The sequence below is a fragment of the Dermacentor silvarum genome, chromosome 7, assembly GCF_013339745.2.
Source record: "Dermacentor silvarum isolate Dsil-2018 chromosome 7, BIME_Dsil_1.4, whole genome shotgun sequence".
Classification (NCBI taxonomy): domain Eukaryota; kingdom Metazoa; phylum Arthropoda; class Arachnida; order Ixodida; family Ixodidae; genus Dermacentor; species Dermacentor silvarum.
The window spans coordinates 60,463,792-60,483,151 of record NC_051160.1 but is presented as its reverse complement, the minus strand read 5'-3'; the positions used below and the strand labels follow the sequence as shown (position 1 = coordinate 60,483,151).

At 44.3% G+C, this 19,360-nt stretch overlaps 1 protein-coding gene across 1 annotated transcript in view; it reads right to left on the bottom strand.

Annotated features, from left to right (window-relative positions):
* LOC119458094 (protein farnesyltransferase subunit beta-like) overlaps positions 1–13,217 on the bottom strand; it is a 35,699-nt gene extending 22,482 nt beyond the window's left edge. The window contains 6 exon segments of the mRNA XM_049670749.1: positions 1,088–1,184; positions 3,919–3,968; positions 8,206–8,297; positions 9,874–9,949; positions 12,683–12,750; positions 13,007–13,217. Coding sequence (XP_049526706.1) covers positions 1,088–1,184; positions 3,919–3,968; positions 8,206–8,297; positions 9,874–9,949; positions 12,683–12,750; positions 13,007–13,117 — 494 coding nt within the window. The 5' untranslated portion in view covers positions 13,118–13,217.
* Between the last annotated feature and the right edge of the window lie 6,143 nt (positions 13,218–19,360).

Below are 19,360 nucleotides of genomic sequence, written 5' to 3'. Positions count from 1 at the left end.
ATGTTGTTGCATTTCTTTTCCTGGATCTTGACTTATGATTTATTTGTGAATGGATTAATGATTACTTTTGGAATTACGTTGGATGTTTCCAACGGACCTTTACTTGTATATTGTATGCCCACCCTGCTAAGGTCTTGTATAAGATCGCAGTATCAATAAATAAAAAAAAAAAAAAAATCCAAACTACGAACATTGACAGGTGCCTGAAATACTTGTGAACGTGTTTTGCATGTGTCCTGCACACAAAAGAACAGCGGAAGCTGACCTCTACAACTGCCTAAAGCGTGTCAATAGCCGACCACCCTCGGAAGACAACATTCAGAGTCCTTTGCCTCAGACAAACTGTGCAACGGAATTGTAAGTGCTACATCAAAAGAGTACTGATACTTCATTTTGAAGTTGTAGAAACTTTGCCACATGTTTCTTTCACGTAAAAAGATGGCACTTGGCAAGCATGATGGTAGGGAAAAACTTGCATTTTAATTTGATGCAAAAGTTGTCCTTCAAATGCTGGACATCGCATTGTTGACATTATGGTGACATCATGACGCAGAACATTTTTTTACTGATGTCGTGTAGCAATAAGGGTATGTTTGACGTTGTTGCTCATGAAGATAAACGAGAGTGGTGAGCGCATTTCTTCTGGCTGCGGTCAGGTGTGGCAGATCACAGAAACAGAGTGAGCCAGAGTATCACAATGTCATGATCCACCCGCTTGGGTACCAAAACTGAAATTGATTTGCAGAAACAACCACTACACTAAATTATTTAGGGCAATTCGACACTGCCCAGTATGTTTTCCAGGGTTTAGAGGGCTTGTACATTTATTTAACAGGAAAAAATATGTCACAAATTCCATGTCAGCACTTCATTAGGACATTTTAAGACACCGGGCTGGTTCAGTAATGCCAAAGTGTAGAGCAATTGCATTGCATGTATGTGTCTCTTCACCAGCTCCCTTCTCTAATGCAGATTTGCTGGTCCGAGCAAGATGCTGCAAGCTGAGCTCCTTTAACTCCCCTGTAAGTTATCTCTCTCTGAAGCAGCCAAGGTGGTCAGTAGCGTGAAACGAAAATCTGCTGCTTACCTATTAATGACCTTGTAAGCCTCTTCAGTGCCCAGTATGCTGAGTGCATTCACTGCAGCATATGTTGGCGCGAGGTGGGCTTGCTGACCAGGACCACCTGAGCAGAGAAGATGGCAACGCTTTGTTGATGAGGATAGATGGTGGTGTTCTTTTTTTTTTTTCTTAAATAACCACTACAAAAGTGTAACCTCTATAACTTCCATCACATTTCAATTTCAGATGAGAAACTATCAGTATAGGATAGAGGGATAATAAGATACATAATTTTGTCTCTTTAGGCACACTAATAGCAGCAATTGACTGAACATACCCATTTCAAAGGTGTTAAGTTGGCTTTCTTGTAGAGCCAGATAACCAGAATATGACAGTGTTCATCATTCAGAGAGCAGTTTAAGTGTTAAACATTATTTGCACACTGCATGCAAAGCCTCTTTATACACTACAAGTACATTACATGAAGTGAATCACACAGGTGAAGTATGCATACACCACTGTATAAACCGGGGTGAACTGAAAAAAATATCGGTTCAGTTTGGATTTGGGTTCAACGTACTCCGATTTCGTTCCTGTTCAGTTCCGGTTCGGAAAAATTAAATTTTATAACAGTTCGTGCACCGGTTTGGCATAGTAAACTCTACCTCGTCCTATGATGGCAACACGCTACACAGTGATATTCACTTGTCTGCATGGCGCATGCGCCGGTTTTGTCAGGAGGTGGGAGGAATGGGGGTTCCCTGGTTCCTGGCCGAAGTAGACATCGATATGGGCATTGACATAGTGAAATTATCTAATCGAATCGAATACGAAAAAAAAAGGATGACCGTTGAATATCGAATACTCGCAATTTCAAAAAAAAAAAAAAAAGATGAAATGAAAGGTTTCGTGGAGTCAGTTTGGCAGCAAAGGCTTGTTTACATTATTCGATGCATATACACCAGATGCGATACAATACGATCCCATCTGGTGCATGACGACAATGAACATAATGAAAACATGTCCCAGATGCAATTGTAGTACTTGTTAAAAAGCTAAAGGCAATGCCACAGCACCACGCATCGTTTTGAAGGAATCCAAGCATGTTGACATGGGTCAAAAAATGAATTGCTTTGTCTAATTCGAGACAGGAAACTCATAGGTTGCCTAAGACAAGACTTGCTTACTTGACGGTAGGTAACTATTGCGCATAAGAGACCTTTTCCGTGTGTTTTCTCAGAAACTTGATCATCTGCGCAACTGCAGTCGTCCTCAATAAGAATCATTCAGGCGAGCGTTCATTTGCATCAGTCTTTTTCTCTGTAGACTGCAAGAACTGTTGTTGTCCCTTATAGTATTTAAATGAGACTATAAGAATTGGCCTTGAGGATGCAGTGAAGATCGAGGCGTTGAGATGCCAACAATGCAAACAGCTGGATTCCTTTTTTTCTTCCCCCTTTGTACACTTCGTGTACATTTTCTTTGTCAAAGAGAGTGCACACTCAGATTGTATTACATAAATTACCACTCCAAACTTCTAGTTTGTAGCAAAGAAAGAAGATAGCAATTGACATCTCGCTCAGTTATCAGCTTTTTAAAAATAAAAGCAGGTAAGGAAATTGATGTCTCCGAATGATAAACAAGAACAGTTTGTGCTAAATACCGCGATGTTCTTACTTACACAACTGCACGTGGCCCGGAGTCTTGCGCTGACTAAGTGCGGGCGAAATAAGTCCGAATCAGGCACATCGTACCTTGGGAAAGATTTCAAATATCGAATAGCATTGTAATCTGCTTGGAGGCACCAAACGTACGTTGAACCATGGCTTGCAACAAAAAGCTAATTTCCCATGCCGTTAAGTGCGACCGTTGCCGAGCGTTGAGATGATGACAGCATTCATGTTAGCGACTGCAGTGTTATTGTTACAAGAAGCCGTACTGATGAACTTGTCGGTTCTCCTATTTTCCTTCCTCAAGAACACCATGTTTTTTTTTCTCTCTGTGTATCCTGGCATGTGCATTTTACAGTACACATAGTAACAGCAACAAGCTGACCTATAATGTCAGAACTGGGAGCTTCAACAGAAACGGTGACTCTGCGGAGCCCCCGAAACAAAGTTTCGACTGAGGGCCAGAACTGGCATGGCCGAGCTCAGAAGTGCAAGCATCTCTGCCTATATCTATCCCCACTCTCGTGCACAACGCAACTCATGCGTCATAATCTGTTAGTGGGGTGTGCCGACTGAAGAAGTAAATATTTTAAAAAATCGAGTGTCTAACGAACACCCTATAGGCTTGAACCGTTTTGTGCCAAAGTGGCATTTTTTTTTTTTTGAGGTTCGGTTCAGGCATGTTCTAAGAATATTGCTTTTGGTTTGGGTTCACTTCCTGCTAAAGTTCCGGTTCGAATATAGTTTTCAGTTCGGGTTCGGTTCGACACCTTGGTGTAAACATATACAGGACAGGCATATCTTCGATATGACACACTGTAAGAAAACTAGCCTGTTGTTCCTGAAAAGGGTTTATTGTGATGTTTGTTCTTTTTTTGGAGTTATAAAGTTTCAAGCCTAATGCTTCTATTTTATGGACTTTTCCAATCGCTGTCAATTTTCGTGAGAAAATGAAATTGGTGGTCTTTTCGTTCCCAGCATTCGCGATAATTTTGTTTTCTTTTATATACAGCAAATGCGACATATATCTATTTCACATTCTAATGAGAAAATTTTGCCGTTTCGCAATATGCATTTCAATAGGGTCTGTGGTAAAGCCTCCACTTACATGATGACTGTACACAGTACCTTGCTTAATTTTTTAAGTGAGGGGAAATATTGGCTGGAGATAAACAAACTAAAACTTACCGCTGAAGCCTCCTTCAGGGTGCTGACACTTTCCCAAAAAGGCAGCAATGCTGAAATGGTGTCATAACATGGCAAATGTCAAGACCAGATGGAATTAAACTAAATCTTTCTTTACCAGCATTGTAGTTTGAGAATACCAGTGATGTGGCACACAGATTTCTGCCCTGAACGGATAAGTGCAGCTTTTCCCAAAAGCTAGCTGTGCAAGTTTGCAATGAACAAAACGGCATACTGCTTTGTGCTGTCAGTCAGTGAGTCGTGAGCGCCCTAGCACTTCAAGTGGTCCATGGCCGCTATTAACCCGCCAGAACCCTAACACCTGTGGTTGAAAGTAAACCAGAAATGGTTGACAATAGGCCACATACACAGTCAAGAACGTAGAAGAAAGCTTGTTGCTAAGTGCCACTGCTACCTGCAGCTTAGATTGCCGAATGGCATTACGCCGCGACGCACGCTCACACATTTTTATTTATTTATCTTATTTATTTCAACATACTGTCAACCCCATGGAGGTTATTACAGGAGTGGGTGAACAATTTGACCCACATATGTACATTTGCAATCCTGGCTTAAGAAAATACAGGATAGGTGGGAAAACATACAGAGACGCAAATAATATCAATAAGTAAAAGAGAGGACTGCCTTCTCGGCAAGCTCAACAAATTTGGGAAACGTTGTTTGCGCGGTGACACACCGGGTTCAGTTCATTCCTTTCTCGCACAGCTTGTGGGAAGTATGAAAAAAAAAAAAACGCGTTATTATTGCAGGAAAACTCTTCTAGTCTATGTGGGTGCATCTGTCGAGTTTGGCGAGTGGATTTAAGGTTTATAAAGTCTGAGTAGTTTAATTTAAATGAGTTGTGGAGTAGCATATACAAAAACTTTAAACGCTGTAGTTTCGCTCGGCTTGCCAGAGTGTGAAGGCCAGCGCATTGTGATAGCTCAGTTGGTGAGTCGGTACGCTTGTAGCGGTTACAAAGGAAACGGACGGCTTTCCTTTGAATAATTTCTAGTGTGTGGATGTTATTTTACATGTGCGGAAACCAGACTACATTCGCATATTCTAAGATCGGCCGAATAAGTGTGACATAGGCAAGGTGTTTAGTTTCAAATGTCGAATGACGCAAGATTCTCTTGAGAAAGAAGAGTTTCTGCATTGCTTTCCTGGTTACCTGCTGGATATGCGTAGTCCACGTCAAGTCAGAAGAAATGATGAGTCCTAAGTAGCGATGCTCGGAAACACTTGGGATGATGGCATTACTAATGGAATAAGGATAAACCAATTTGCTCCAGCTATTGCTCCCGCTATTGACTCCTTAGCTGATCCTCAGGTGGCAACTTGCCGGCTCTTAAGAGCTGTCGAAGAAGTTTAAAGGAACATGCTGGGACTGGGCTTGAGATGCACCGTGAGAAGCGTTGTCTATTGAAAACATGAACAAAAAGTCTGCCAGGGCATTTGTGACAATCTATTAGTATGAAGCTGCACTTTCCACATAAATCAAAGCCACATCAAGCACAAGACATGATTGTTGCTGAACCAGATTGTAACTGTTATGAACAAAATTGATGTCAGCACCTTGATTTACGACACACAACTTCTTCGGGTTGTAAGCTGCGAGTGTCATAGGAAGTACCAAACCGTAACTCCCGTAGACCCAAACATAACATGCTTTTTGATATTTGTGGCTCCAGTGAAACATCTTTTCTCCGCATTCTTTTTCGTTTTGAAGAAACAAACATGCTCAGTACGGTCTCTAGATCTACAAACCTCTAAGAAAGTCAAGGACTTTGCGACAGCTGAATACCTGAGAATCACTGATTCAACTAAGTGTTACCAATGGCGAATTGTTGCATACGGGGGGCACTATAGCGGTACGGAAAGAAACAGAAAACATGAACAGGAAAGACGCTTCATGTTCTCTGCTTTGTTCCAGACCACTTTAGTGATCTCCTTTGCACAACGTTTCACACCATTTGGCCCACCAATCTGCTATTGTGATGGTAAATTCAGCTAACCCTATCAGTCACGAATTATGATTTAGTGTTGTTAAAATGCGCGAATTTATATATATTCTTCTGGAAACATGGCACAAACTTTGCAGAAAAACATTTTTGGGACCTGTAGCATGAACATAAGTCAAATCAGGTGAGCTGTCATAATTACAAAAATGAACTGATTACGAATAGTATTCACGTCTTATAGGTGATGCAATATATCTTGAAAAGAACTGAAATATTGGTTGCAAGGAGATGTGCTGGTTTCTATTCTGTAGAGGGTCTTCTGGCACAAAAACATCAGTTAACAGTGATACAAAGCAACAGATTGACCTTCTTGTCAAACTTGGTAGTACACCTCTTAAAATACCATTGCTTTGAAGCTTGAGATACCTTGAAGCTTCAAAGCTTTGAAGCTTTGTGAAATACCACTGCTTTGAAACATACTAATGTGACTTATGACATTGTTTTTGGTTATCAGCAGGTTACCTTTCGTTCAGCATGCTATGTTTAAGATTGTTTTCCTTGCCACCACTAGTTGAAATATCCAAAAGTTGTGTCTCCACATGAGGCCACCATGATTGTAAGGGCTGACTGGAAATACATTTCTGCAGTATTTTCTTACTTTGCATTCATAGGTAGTACCTACTTCGTCTTTTTGTCATGGTGCTTGAGAAACTTGCATAGACGAAGAGCGCAACTGGCACGCCCTTAGTAGGCCGTCATCCATGAGCGATGTGACTGCTTGCACCTCACCAACGGGCGAGCATAAAGCTAGCACGGTAGCTGCTTCATCAAGACAGCGGTTGCTTGATGCTCGTGCGACTATGAGGAGGAGGATGTTACAGACTGTAGGCGTATCTAGCCTTGCAAGGCATGAAGGCAATTTCTCCGCCCGAGCGCCTCTTTTAAGAAGAGTTTGTCACTGTTCAGATGCACGGCAAGAGATGGGTGAACAAGACGATGCACACAGCACCTGACAATTAGGCGCAAGCAGTCATGCGTAAAACTATGACATTATCTCTTACAACTATTTTAAGTATCGCCTAATAACCACACAGCCATGAGCAAGGTGTTGCAACCATGGGAACGACACAAAAGTATGATGAGCACACGGCATGCCAACAGCCAGCTTGCGGAAGCTGTTGTAATCGTAGGAGTGACACCGTAGTCTTCGAAATCGAATCGTGCGCCACCCTATCGCGGAGGCCATGGGAAGGCCATCAACAAGCTAATCGTGGCATGCCGACTACCGATAATGCCCCGCTGCTATTGGCACAATGCTATGATGTCACGGGAGAGTGAAATGCGGCATATAGAGCCGTGTAAAATATGGGTTGCGTGTAACTCCCATTTTGCTTGTATTTTGAAATTTCTCAGACCGATAACTTCGGTTTGTGTGCATTATAACCATAATTCCTTTTGCTCTTTGACATGCTGAGAATAGATCTAAAGCAAATATGGTGGCCTGAATAAAATGTTGCGGGGCCTCTTTAAAGGGTTTAAAGGGCCCCTTACCAGGTGTGCACATTGGAAGCAGTCAAGCACAGTGCATAGATCATCCTCCGACTATTGTGTATGCAAACTAATAAGCCACTGCACAGCACGGAATCAGTCGAAATTTTAAATGAAAGCCTGCGCGCGCTTCCTCTCGAGGATGCCCTGCTACCTGCCAATGGTCATGAGCATACCTAAATGCCTCCACATGAGGCGCAATGCCTGCTACTTCACCGATTATGGCACTTTAATTCGGTAAATTATTCAGTGCAGACATACACTGCACTGCAGTAAGAGGAAGAGAAGAAAAGGAGGTGGGGCTCGTGACATAAATGCGATGCAGTCCCTCAACTACAGTATCGGAGAAGGAATGTCACTTGTGAACACTAGTCGAGGCAAAGGAAGAGAGAGAATGTTTGCAGCGAAGCTCCCCTCCTGGAAGCATGGGGACGAGACTGATTTCTCATATCTCCTCTAATAATGAAGCAATTTGAAAAATTATTGCAGTAAAATGTTCTTTAGATGGCACTCTACAACTTCCAATGTATAACGAAAATTTCCGAGGGGGTCTAGTCAGGGGTTCATTAAAGAACAAATGTCATTAGAACAATACAGCTGAAGACTAATGCGACTAATGCATTGCTAGTTTTGCGCTCGCATAGGGCACTTTATTAACAAGCACCTTGGCCCCTGATGGACACTGTGCACCATCTGCTCCTCCTGGTGTGGCCATTCTAAACACTTGCACTTCCACCATAACAGGACAAAACCACACAAAAAAGGAAGAGACAATTACCTTGACTTCATTTCTGAGTAGAGGGAGACCTCGAGGAGTTCCAAGCTGTGCAGGATCCAGTAGCACAACCAGGGGCGGCTGGCGTCAAGGTCCTGGGAAAAATCGGGTCTCTTGTCAATCTTTAGATGCCAGCATCTAACGATTTGCAGAGCAACAACTGACGTCAAACAGCACCAAGGTCTCACGCAAGTGAAGGATATCAGAGTACAGCACATTGTGATAACAGCAATGCGTCTGAGCTCATGCCAAGTCAATTCATTGACAGGGTTTCACACCCCAAGAGGCAACACAAGGGTCTCGAAGGACTCTGAAGTGGAAAGGTTCCGATTAATTTTGACCATGTGGGATCTTTTGACGTGCACCTAATGCTTGCTTGGCAGACGAGTGTTTTTGCATTCCGCTGCCTTCGGAGAATGGTTGCAATTGCTGGGCAGTTATTGCGGCCTCACATCTCAGCAGTAGAACGCCACTGACAGTGAGCCACTGCGGTCAGGACATGTCATTTATATCTCGAAATGACACTTATACTTAGAATTCTTTGAAAGGAACGGAAGTAAATTCAATTCAAATGTAAGTTTCAACTATATCAATCACTTTGAATCAGTGCATTTTGTGCAAGCATGGAAACTGCACTAGTTGCTGTTTTGATAAATATATACTGCACGCTGAAAACAATACCTCATATGAGAAGCCCACGTATTATCAATGGAAAGCTACACCACCCATTTTTGGTAAAACAATAGCCAACACAGCTCAAACATGCTGCAAACCTAATGCTGTACCTTAGTGACTAAGGCACTGCGCTGCTCAGTTTGAGGTCGTGGTTTCAATCCGGGCCGAGGCATAGGTAGCAGATCATGGTTTTGGCACGTAAAACCTCCGAATTTCATTTGCATGCAATTGGCATTCTTAGGATAGTTCACGCACTTTCCGGAATATTTGTTTCTATGTCTCTAATCATTTTCCCACCAACTTGGTTCACTGGATAGTCCATGGTTGAACGGGTGGAGCACCAGGCTGCTGTGCCGAGGGAACTGCGTTCGAAACGAACTACTGGCCCAACTCGGGTTCCCGAGTACGTGACAATGGGTAGGTGTCACTCCGCAATGAACGTATTTCACGACAACTTGGGTCACTGAGTGTGTGTCGCTCTTCAATGACCCAAAAAAAGTCTCCAAATTTCTCTGGTGCTAGGTGGAATCGAACCCGTGTCACATGTACGTTCCGACATGCGCCATGCGCAGACTTTACGACGGCGCTGCTAGGTGGAGCAGTGCGTCCAGAGGGATGTGCAAGAGAGGAACCCGGCTGCAGACACGCCCGACACAGAACCCATTTCACCGGTGGCAGTACAGTGTGCTGCTACATTGCTTCCATGCTAATCGCGTGAGTGTCGACAATCATCGTGACAGGGGTTCTGCCCCCCTTTTTTTTTCTTTCCAAGAATGTTGCGTCACAATGCCCACTTAATTTCCCATACAGCTGGTATTTTTTTCTTCCTTCTACTACATGCCCAGCAGCTTGCCTTGAGCTCACTAATGCAGTCAAGTCGTGGGAACAATGCCAGAGAACAGAATGATGAAAAGTGCTCGGAAACGAAGGGTAATGAACACGTTACTACGGAGAAAGAGAACGTAGAGAGCAAGAAAAGTAGGTAAATCGTCTTACCTGATACGCTTGAGGCAAATGGCTCAGTCCCTTCATAAGGAAGGCGACATGCCGTTCTCTTTGGAGACGGGGGCATCTGAAAACAATTGAATGATTGAAATTAAACTACATTGAAAATCATCCGCAACAACAGCAACACATAGGTGCACATTCAGGTTTTTTTGAATGGGGGGGGGAGGGAGAGTATGACATTGAGATGGTGATTGATGATGACTGCACAGATGATCACGATTAATAATAATAATAGTAGTAGTAGCAGTAGTAGTAGTAATAATAATGTTAATAGTCATAATAAATTTGTTAGCAATTCTAACGACACATTTCTTTTTTAAACAAGTATTGGCATTCAAGCTTGTCGCCTTGCACTTCTGTGCTGGCCCAGACACAACTGATTTCCTTATGCATATAGAGACAGCAGTAATGCAGCTCTATGCCAGTTTTGGCTGATATAAAGGGAACAGAAATATTTTCGCGAGTTCCATTCAATAATCATTAAACCTTTGTTGTCTTTCCTGAGCAAAGCAACAGTAACAGCTGGGAAGGACTTTACGAGTTTGTCACGCACCATACACTGGCGCTGCGCACACCTCTTTGTCGCATGTATGCAACAAATACCATTGTTGCCTGCTTTAACAGGGTCACCATGAGACCGGTGGCTGTACACAGAGGTCTGAAGCAAGGGTGCCCTCTGTCCCCCTTACTTTACATGGTATATGTGTCGGGGATGGAGGGCACGCTGCTCCAGAGTGGCCTTGGCTTTGAGTTGGACATGGTGGACAGTCAGCCGAACTCTTGGACATTGCCGGGCCTGCTGTTTGCAAACGACATCGTGCTGCTTGCAAAGAGAGTAGAACACGTACGGCGGTTGGTCACTTTGGCTGCTGGCCGCCTCTCTCGGTTGGGCCTGGAGTTCAATGCCACGAAATCGGCGGTGCTGCAGTTCTCTGGCTCTCAAGGTGACACACCCGTGATTCTTACCAATGGTGCTACCCTACCATGGTCAATGGAATACTGTTGCCTTGGTGTAACGCTTAGTACATCAGAAAATGTTGTGGAGGAACACGAGGTCCATGTGAAACGGGCTGCTTAGAGAGCATGCAATTTGCTGTACAAACGATGTATGTGTGGCAAATCAGTTCTGCAGAATCCCGCAAGAGGGAGGAAGTATCATGAAAGGAAAAAATTGCAAGGAAATCTGTATGGGTTTCCTTTGTAGCTTCGTGTTACATTCGGGTGGATGCAAATTTATCCCTTTCATGACGTATGTGTGGTTGCACGCTCTGTGATGGTGCGAGAACTCTGGAAGGCGATACACGCGCCTGGTCTCACCTTTGCCAATGCTTTTGTATGCCTGTCGGCCAAGGCGCGCGGATGGATAGAACTCAGTCAGTACGAAGTTGGGACAACAGCTATGGGTTGCCATGGGCGCATCGCTGTTGAGGAGATTCAGGGTGACATCGACTGGTCTTCTTTTGAGGCTAGAGAAGCGACCAGCAAGATATTGCTCAACGGTCATCTAAGGCTATCGACGAAGAGAGGTGGGCCCGACAAGTGTTTAGATATCTACATTTTAAGGGTGTACAAACACAATGGAACAGACGCCTATACACTCTTCAGCAAAGGATTTGGCTTCTTCACTCGTCCCGTGCAGGAAGGCAGTGAGTGCAAGTGGATGAAGGTAGTGAGGGCTCGGGTAAGGGAAGAGGAGACTATGCTATGGCAGTCCACAATGCTCTCAAAACGAATGCTGCAATTATGCAGGACCCACAAAGCAAACATTGCAGTGGAAAACCTATATGACAACAGCAACGGGAGTGGTCTTTTCTTCGAAGCTCACGCCAGAGCACTGCGCACTCTTGTGTATTGCCGCGCTATGACCCGAAACTGGAAGTGCTGGCAGCGAAGTGCTGGGTGCACGGAGAAGAGGGAGAGAACACGGATCATCTGGTCCTGGGCTGCAAGAGCCTCATGCCTAGCCACACTGAGGGCACCACGTTACACCAAGCGGTAGAATTTCCCGTTGCTGTGGGAGCAACCGCTCGTGAGAAAACCGACGGCACGCCGGACATGCTCGCAATAGTAGTGCATACCAAGAAGAAAAGGCTGCATCAGTGGTGGAGGATAGCGAGCGGACGTTCATGAACTTATGTTGGACCGTACAGTCGATAGTGACAATTTAGACTTTTGCTTCTTTTTTAATGTTTGGTTTGTTTCTTTTCTTTAGTCACACTGTTATATAAGTTTTAATTCTTGTCATCACGGCTATAACAAAATGCCACATAGTGAGGGAATCTACAATTAAAGTTGACTGGTGTACTCATTATACCAATTAGAACATTAGCACGATCCCTCAAGTCCAGTATTCCTCGGTAACAACACATTTTCAAAGGCTAGACAGCCATGACGCAGAATGTGTTAAACGAATAGCAAACATAAGCAGAATGATAATTTGAAAGAGCAACAGAATACTGCCAACAACCTTATGAGCTTCATCCATTAACGCTAACTTCTACGCAAGAGCGACAAAATTCTACTTCAAATCAGCATAGATGTCGCTATCGTTTACAATATGAATCCTCAATCACAAAGGTCCGATTAGCTTGAGATATACGGTAAGGCTACGTCACTTAGTAAAACCCACTATCTTAGTTTCTATCTGCAGCCTCGGAAAATGCTCCCTCCTGTTCACGCTAGCAAAATAATAAGCAAAATAATAAAGCGAGGCTGTCTTACAGCGGTCACATCCTAAAACAAAGAAAGATCAATATTAAATGCTGAGCACGGAAATCAAAGCATGGTAATGACTTACCCTTCTCGTAGCTTTGCCGCGGCTTGAGTGGCCTTGAAGAAACAGTCAACAGACTTTTCCACTTTTTTCTGGAAGTGTAGCACAAGTAGTACGTTAGTACCGATGTGTTATTGTCCAGCCATGTCCGCGCACAATAACTCGAGCAACTATACTGCTTGCGATTCGACTACGCAAGCGTCATCTAAGGATTGACACGTCTACGAATTTCACCGAGGAAATGGCTGCAACAGTTTGGGCTAAAGAGATGGCAGAGTGCAGCAACGAATGCCGATCAAAACAAGATTCTACGCCCTTTCATAACAAGTGGCGTCACGGGCGTCATACCTGCTCCTCAGACGACGCTGTCGGGTGACCGTCGTCATTGTAACGCTGACGGTCGATAGAAGGGCTGCTGCATCGTGTAGGTAAAACCGTACAACCGTTAGCCTCAGCCATAGCTGCTGTTTGCCTTGTTAACCGGCAACTTCAGAAGCGTAACACGAAATCGACGCTGTCAGCTGCCATTTTCGGCTTCAGCGTGGATTTGGATTCGAACGTATCTGGATTGATAAAGCACTGTTAGTTGCCAGACGAGCTAGTTCTGTCAGGTTCTGTCAGGCAGTGGGTTCTTTTCATGCTGTTTTCTTTAGTTTTTAGGTGCTGTGTGAAATATGGCGGCTATGACCTACAAAAGCATACCCATCGACCTTGCATACCCTTTGAGATCTGTTTTTGTTAATCCTAAGCAACGATAGCTGACAGCGGCGAATTTTTGACCATGTCAAGGTAACGGCATATTTAGGTTCCCGAGACTCCATGTCACGCGTCCGATAGTAGAATTGTTCCGCAAATTCAAAAATATTTTTAAATCAACTCCTTATGGGAGTTTGTGCGCGAGGCCGGCTTGACCGGCAGGTTATGAATGTGTAGTTTTTTTTATATTTTTTTAATTTTTTCCCCCTTGTGAACCCCGCCATTGACTCATAGGCCAGTGGGGCCCTGGACTGAGAGGCTCCGACCACCCCTCCTTAATATATTTTCTATTACAATAAAGTTTCTATTAAAGTTTCTATTATTACTCCTGCTTAGGCCACTGAGCCATCCTTTTCATTAAAATCTATTCTCTCTCTTAAATAAGCAACAAAACGCAAAAACGAAACCGAAACCTGACCGAGCAGCCGAGCGCGCAAGACACGTAGATGCCCGCCTGTTCCTCCAGCGCGGAGGACGAAAGCGGGGAAGAGCAGTCGCTCAGTTTATTATGACCGCGCCGGACCATTTGCCAATGTCTTCGGGTGACAATGTCAGCTGCAACAGCGCTTTGGAGCTGTCAAACAGTGACAGCTACGATTTCGACGAATTCAATAGTCATGAATCGACGTTTGCATGCCACCCGCCGCCCCGAGAGCCAGGGCAGCACATCGCGCTGCAACATGAACACCGATAGAAGTCCCAACCACTGATTTGATACGTGCTGCTTGCTGTTTGAGGTGTATTAGCACTTTTGAGGGAAGTGTTTTGCATACTCTCTATAAAATGTTGTGGATCGAGCGCTGCTTTCCGCATTTGTATGTCGATTTATAGAAGGCATAATTTCACGGAAGAACGCCACTGAGTGTCCAAAGCCCTGACCGGTGCAGTTGTTTACATCGGCATGGTACAGCGACCGCTGTTTCTTCGCTTGAAGTATATGCAAGCCACGCATCAGTGACATCAAATAATGTCAGAACATAACAAAACACGCAGCATTTGTGCAGGTAAGCTCTGTCGCATCAATCTTGAGTAGCGCTGGTATGAGGTACCGGACACCTCCAAAAACAGCAAGCGGGGACCGTAGTATTTGTGTTATGCTGCCTATTTATCATTCTTCGTGCTCTTTTCATTGAACACAATTCATGTGTTCCACAAAGTAGACGTAGACTTTGCGCGTATGATCGTTCATTTAGTTAACGCTAGTTTTTTTGCGGAAACACTGGTGCCAGTACTGACACCGTTGGCAACTGAATGAGGTGGTTGTTTACGCTGCAGTATCGAAGGGGCCTCCGCTTGTTGCCCATTTGGGATAAGAGGCAAGCAGTGCATATCGGAAGCTAAATATTCAGTGAGCATAACAATAGGTAAAAATATACCCATGTGCGTAGTCACATATTTAATTTAGGGGCGAGCGCGACTGGAAGCCTTCGAGAACGACAACGCGTACCGGTGTTTACAGGGCGCCGAATCGTCGCTTCTCGATTTTACAGCGAAACTGTCTGTGGCTAGGATCCCGGGATTTTTTCACGTCCGTCACGTCGACAGAAAACTAAGGTGGACCGATCCCGGCGGCTGTGCAGGGCCAGGAGCACTGGCTCATACCCCCGTAAGGCAGGGGGTATGAGCCACGATACAGCACAGCTTTCGTTTCAATACGAAACGCACAAATAAAAAAAAGTCGTCACACCACATGATCGATGACGAGGCGCGCTTTTCCACGTTGTTCAACGTACGTTGCCGCCAATCCCTCGCCGGTGGTCGTTGTCGGAGACTTTAACGTAGACGTCTCAAAACCGGAAAAAAAGCAGTGGTTCTCCCACTTCGTGGACGAGCTTGGCTTCGGTGGCATCGACCAACTACCGTACAGGGGCATGCATCGATTGAACTTTGCTAAAAAACACTTCTCAAATAAGAACGAAAAACATCAATGTGTATTATAGCAACCACAAAGCAGTTATAGCAGTCATTTCAAATTAATAAATAAAATAAATGTTTTGTAAACTGCATTGAAACATGTGTTTGTGTCATATATCATTTGGAAGAGCAGTGTGCGTAATGTGTGCACATCATGGGATCGGTGTTTGACAAGTTGCCCTACAATAGGCGCAACATATCTACAGCGTCACTGACCTTCGCAGGAGTCGATTGTGTGTGTCGATTTGTGTGTGCACTGTTCGAAATGAAGAATAGTTTATTTCAAATCCGTATGGTCAAAACTGAACTACGAAAGCATTTTTTCATCCAAATGGCCTAATTATCTTTAGGTCAGTCGATCAAGTCCATCCGCGCGAACTCGGCGACTGTGATAGGCATAACCTCGGCTGAGCACGATCGACATCGTCTCAAACTGTATGTGCGGCTGGCGAGGCTCCTCGACTCGGCTCCTCGGCGCTTGCCACTGTATCGACGCTGTCATCTGCTATTCATTCCCAGCATGCTCTACCTATGCCGCCCTTCACGTCATAACACAATGTGACCAGTAGCTGAGGAGCAGGAAAGTGATGCTCAAATCCACGTCCCATAGGGTGGCGCCCTCTGGATTTAAAATGATGATCTTAAAGGTCGTGCTTTTCCAGGTTGAAAGCGCCGGACGCAATTTCGGAAGCCGGGAACACGTCACAGGCGTCGACTTTTGGACACCACCTATAGTCGGATACAACTTAAGTCTGCAGTGAAGCCCTCATAACCGCCAGCCACTGTTCCTCCGCGAGGCTGCAAATAGTTCGTACTTCAAACTTTTCCTGTTACCTAAATAAGGCGGTAACCACAAAAATAAAATTGTAATCGCGTAATTTTATACGTTTTCACTCGTCTATTATAGTGAAACGTACAAGTACGACAAGTACAGTCGTATCAAGTACAACGACATTTTCAAAAGGTCGCATGATGACGATTTTGTTTGCTTCTGTGATTGGCTGGCGGAGTAACACAACTCCGCGCGGTCCGTGTGCCTTTGCTGTCAAGTACTGTTTTTTTTAGTTGTATCCTACTATATTAACAAAATTTATTTGTTAAAAATCTACGCAAATCTCCAACCCGCTTTTTTCAGGACATGACGGAAGCGAGCAGAGGAACGTACACAGCGTATTTTATTGACATCCGTTGACATCGAAATATCGCCGGAGTTGCCCTTGAAGTGTGGATTTGGGCATCACCCGCAAGCCGCTCCACAAGGACGTGCATTTTAACGCGATTAGCTTTATTTGGGAACTTTAATCACTTTTCGGTATTTGTCTATATACCATATCTTGGGCCACTGTGCTGGCCGCTGTCTTGCCGAGCAGCTGGCAATATTGGTCACTCGGTATGAAGCCTAATAGACCACTGGGTCTGGTCTATAGTAGACAACTTGGGTATAGTAGACAACAGGCTATGAGCGCAAAACCGCCAACCTCGGCAGAACGTAGGTGATATATAGGGTGTGTTCCAATACTCGCCTTAGACGGCTAAATTGACAGCTAAGCGGACGGCGGCCATCTTAAGTCTCGTTCCAATTCTCACGAAGATGTCAAAGTAGACAGCATCGCGAAGACAGCATCGAAGTCAAGAACGATGCAGGCTACTTTCCTGTCTAAACAAGATGGCGACTGAGCAGGACGTGGAAACTCGACGGGAAGGTTGCCTGCGCACACAAAAACGTAGACACGCTTTTCTATACCCTTAATGTAAGTCACATCATGTTTTTGATAGGTGACGTCACCATTCTTTACAAAGGTCCCTTTGCTTTTGCTAGTGCGTCGTTACCCTAACTCCGGTATTTCTACGAGTCCAACATCCCCTTCCCACGTGTAGGGTAGCAAGCTGTACCTGGACAACGTATAGTTATAACCTCCCTGCCTCTCCTTCCTTCCTACTCTCTCTCTACATCCATACTCCATCTCACAAGTAGTTTGCAGCTCTGCCGAAGGTATACGAGGCGTACATAGGTAATGCCCTTGCGCAGCAAGATATAGTCCCGGGAGTAAATATCTGATTATTGGCGGAATTGGAGAGGTTTATTTTTGCTGAGCACGCGATACGTTACAGCGATATGTGACATCGTAGGGACCTCTGCGCACGCGCGTCGTGTACCACGAATTATTGTGGCTGTAAGCAGACGACGCGGCGCGGATGAGCACATCTCGAGGGGCATCCGGCCTTCCTATTGGCTAAGGAGCCCTGTAGCTTCTACAGTGCCGCAATCAGCTTGTGAGATGGAGCATACTGTATATAAAAAAAGGCTATACAGTAGCAGTACACGTCTGGTTTTTCAAGTAATTAAGGGGCATCGAAAGTGCTAAGCAGATGGCGATGAAGGGGGGGGGGGGGGTCGGCAAAGGTTAGGGAGCATCGCTGAGGTGCCTGGCCGAGAATCGATAGTGGCAGTAGTAAAATAAATAAAAAAATAATAAAAGAAACGAAATATGGGGTGAAAGGCGATCGCTTCCTTCTTCCCACATCAACATCCTACACCACGGTTCATCGATTTGCATGGAAACTTTTTAGACGTTCATATCAATATAGTTGTCCCTGTAATGATATCGCAATTAGCCCGAACAAGCTCTCTTCAAAGTGATTATGAGGAAATTATGATTGTAAGACACTGTGCACTATAAATGCTGCTGGGTTTCAAAATTTTCATATTTTTTTTATTTCAACATGTCACGTAACGTACACAACAGTAAAAAAAAATCGCGCGTTTTTTTTTTTTTTTTTTTTACATCGTCTTTGATTTTTCGCCGAAATTATGCGCATAGCTACCTGCCGTCGGAAAGTCTAGTTTTTACGGCAGCATGCTCTTACAAACCAACGATTTCCATCTCTCCTGGGTAATTAGCCGTACGGTCAGACCTTGATTTAACGAAACTCGATTTTACGAAATTTACGATTTAACGAAATGCTTTCGATTCTCCGACGCATATTCATAGAGCCCAATGAGTTAAAAACCTCACGCAATGCTTGACCGACGTTCTCGCCTGATTTAACGAAATTTTGAGGGGATATAAAGGCAAAATATGGGCATATACCCCGTTTCGCAGTTCAAGTGATGAATATGTCATCGGCTTTTCAAGTTTTACCGCTCCCATGAAGGAACACAAGATGCGTACAACTGGCTTGTCGCCTACGATAAATGCGGTAAGTGCGTACACAGGCAATAATTACACCTGTCTTTTTGTTCTCGAATAAGTATAATGGCTTTTTGTTTTGTTTTTTTAGGATGAGTGCTCTAAGCGTGTCTGATTTAACGAAGTTCTCAATTTAACGAAACAATGCTCGATCGGGTCCCATCGACTCCGTTTAATCCAGGCGTGAGTATATAAGTACGTGCCACAATTTATAGAAATGCAAAAAAGAAAGATAGGAAAGAAAGAACAAAAAAGGAAAGGAAGAAAAAAACAAAAAAAAACGAAGATACACATTTTACACGGGCTCTTCGCAATATAGTGCGAGTGATGGTCTTGTCACGCGTATATATATATATATATATATATATATATATATATATATATATATATATATATATATATATATCGGCCGTAGACTGCGCAAACGACGCGTCATGCAGGGTGTTGGTCATGCGCAAACACAAACCTCTATTCTGTCATTAGCCACGGGTTCGCATCATCGCAGTCGCAGCGTTGAATCAGCCGGTGACGACCTTCGGCTACACACGGAGCCGTATAGGCGCTGCTGTCATCTATAGAAACACGGTATAGCGGCCATAAATTACGCACGTGTGGCACCTGCAGGGCGACATGCAGTGCCTACAAGGAGGTCAGACTGCTAACTTTCTTTGCCATTTTTTTTTTTGTTTTTTCTCCACCGTTCACGTCCACGCGCGAATAAGAGCAATTTACGAGTAACTCCGAGAAGGTCTGGCGAGAAGTTCGAGAAGTTTACGAGAAGCTCTGGCCCGGAATTTCCACAAAGGCGTCTAACGCCGAGGGTGCATATACTGTAGTGCTT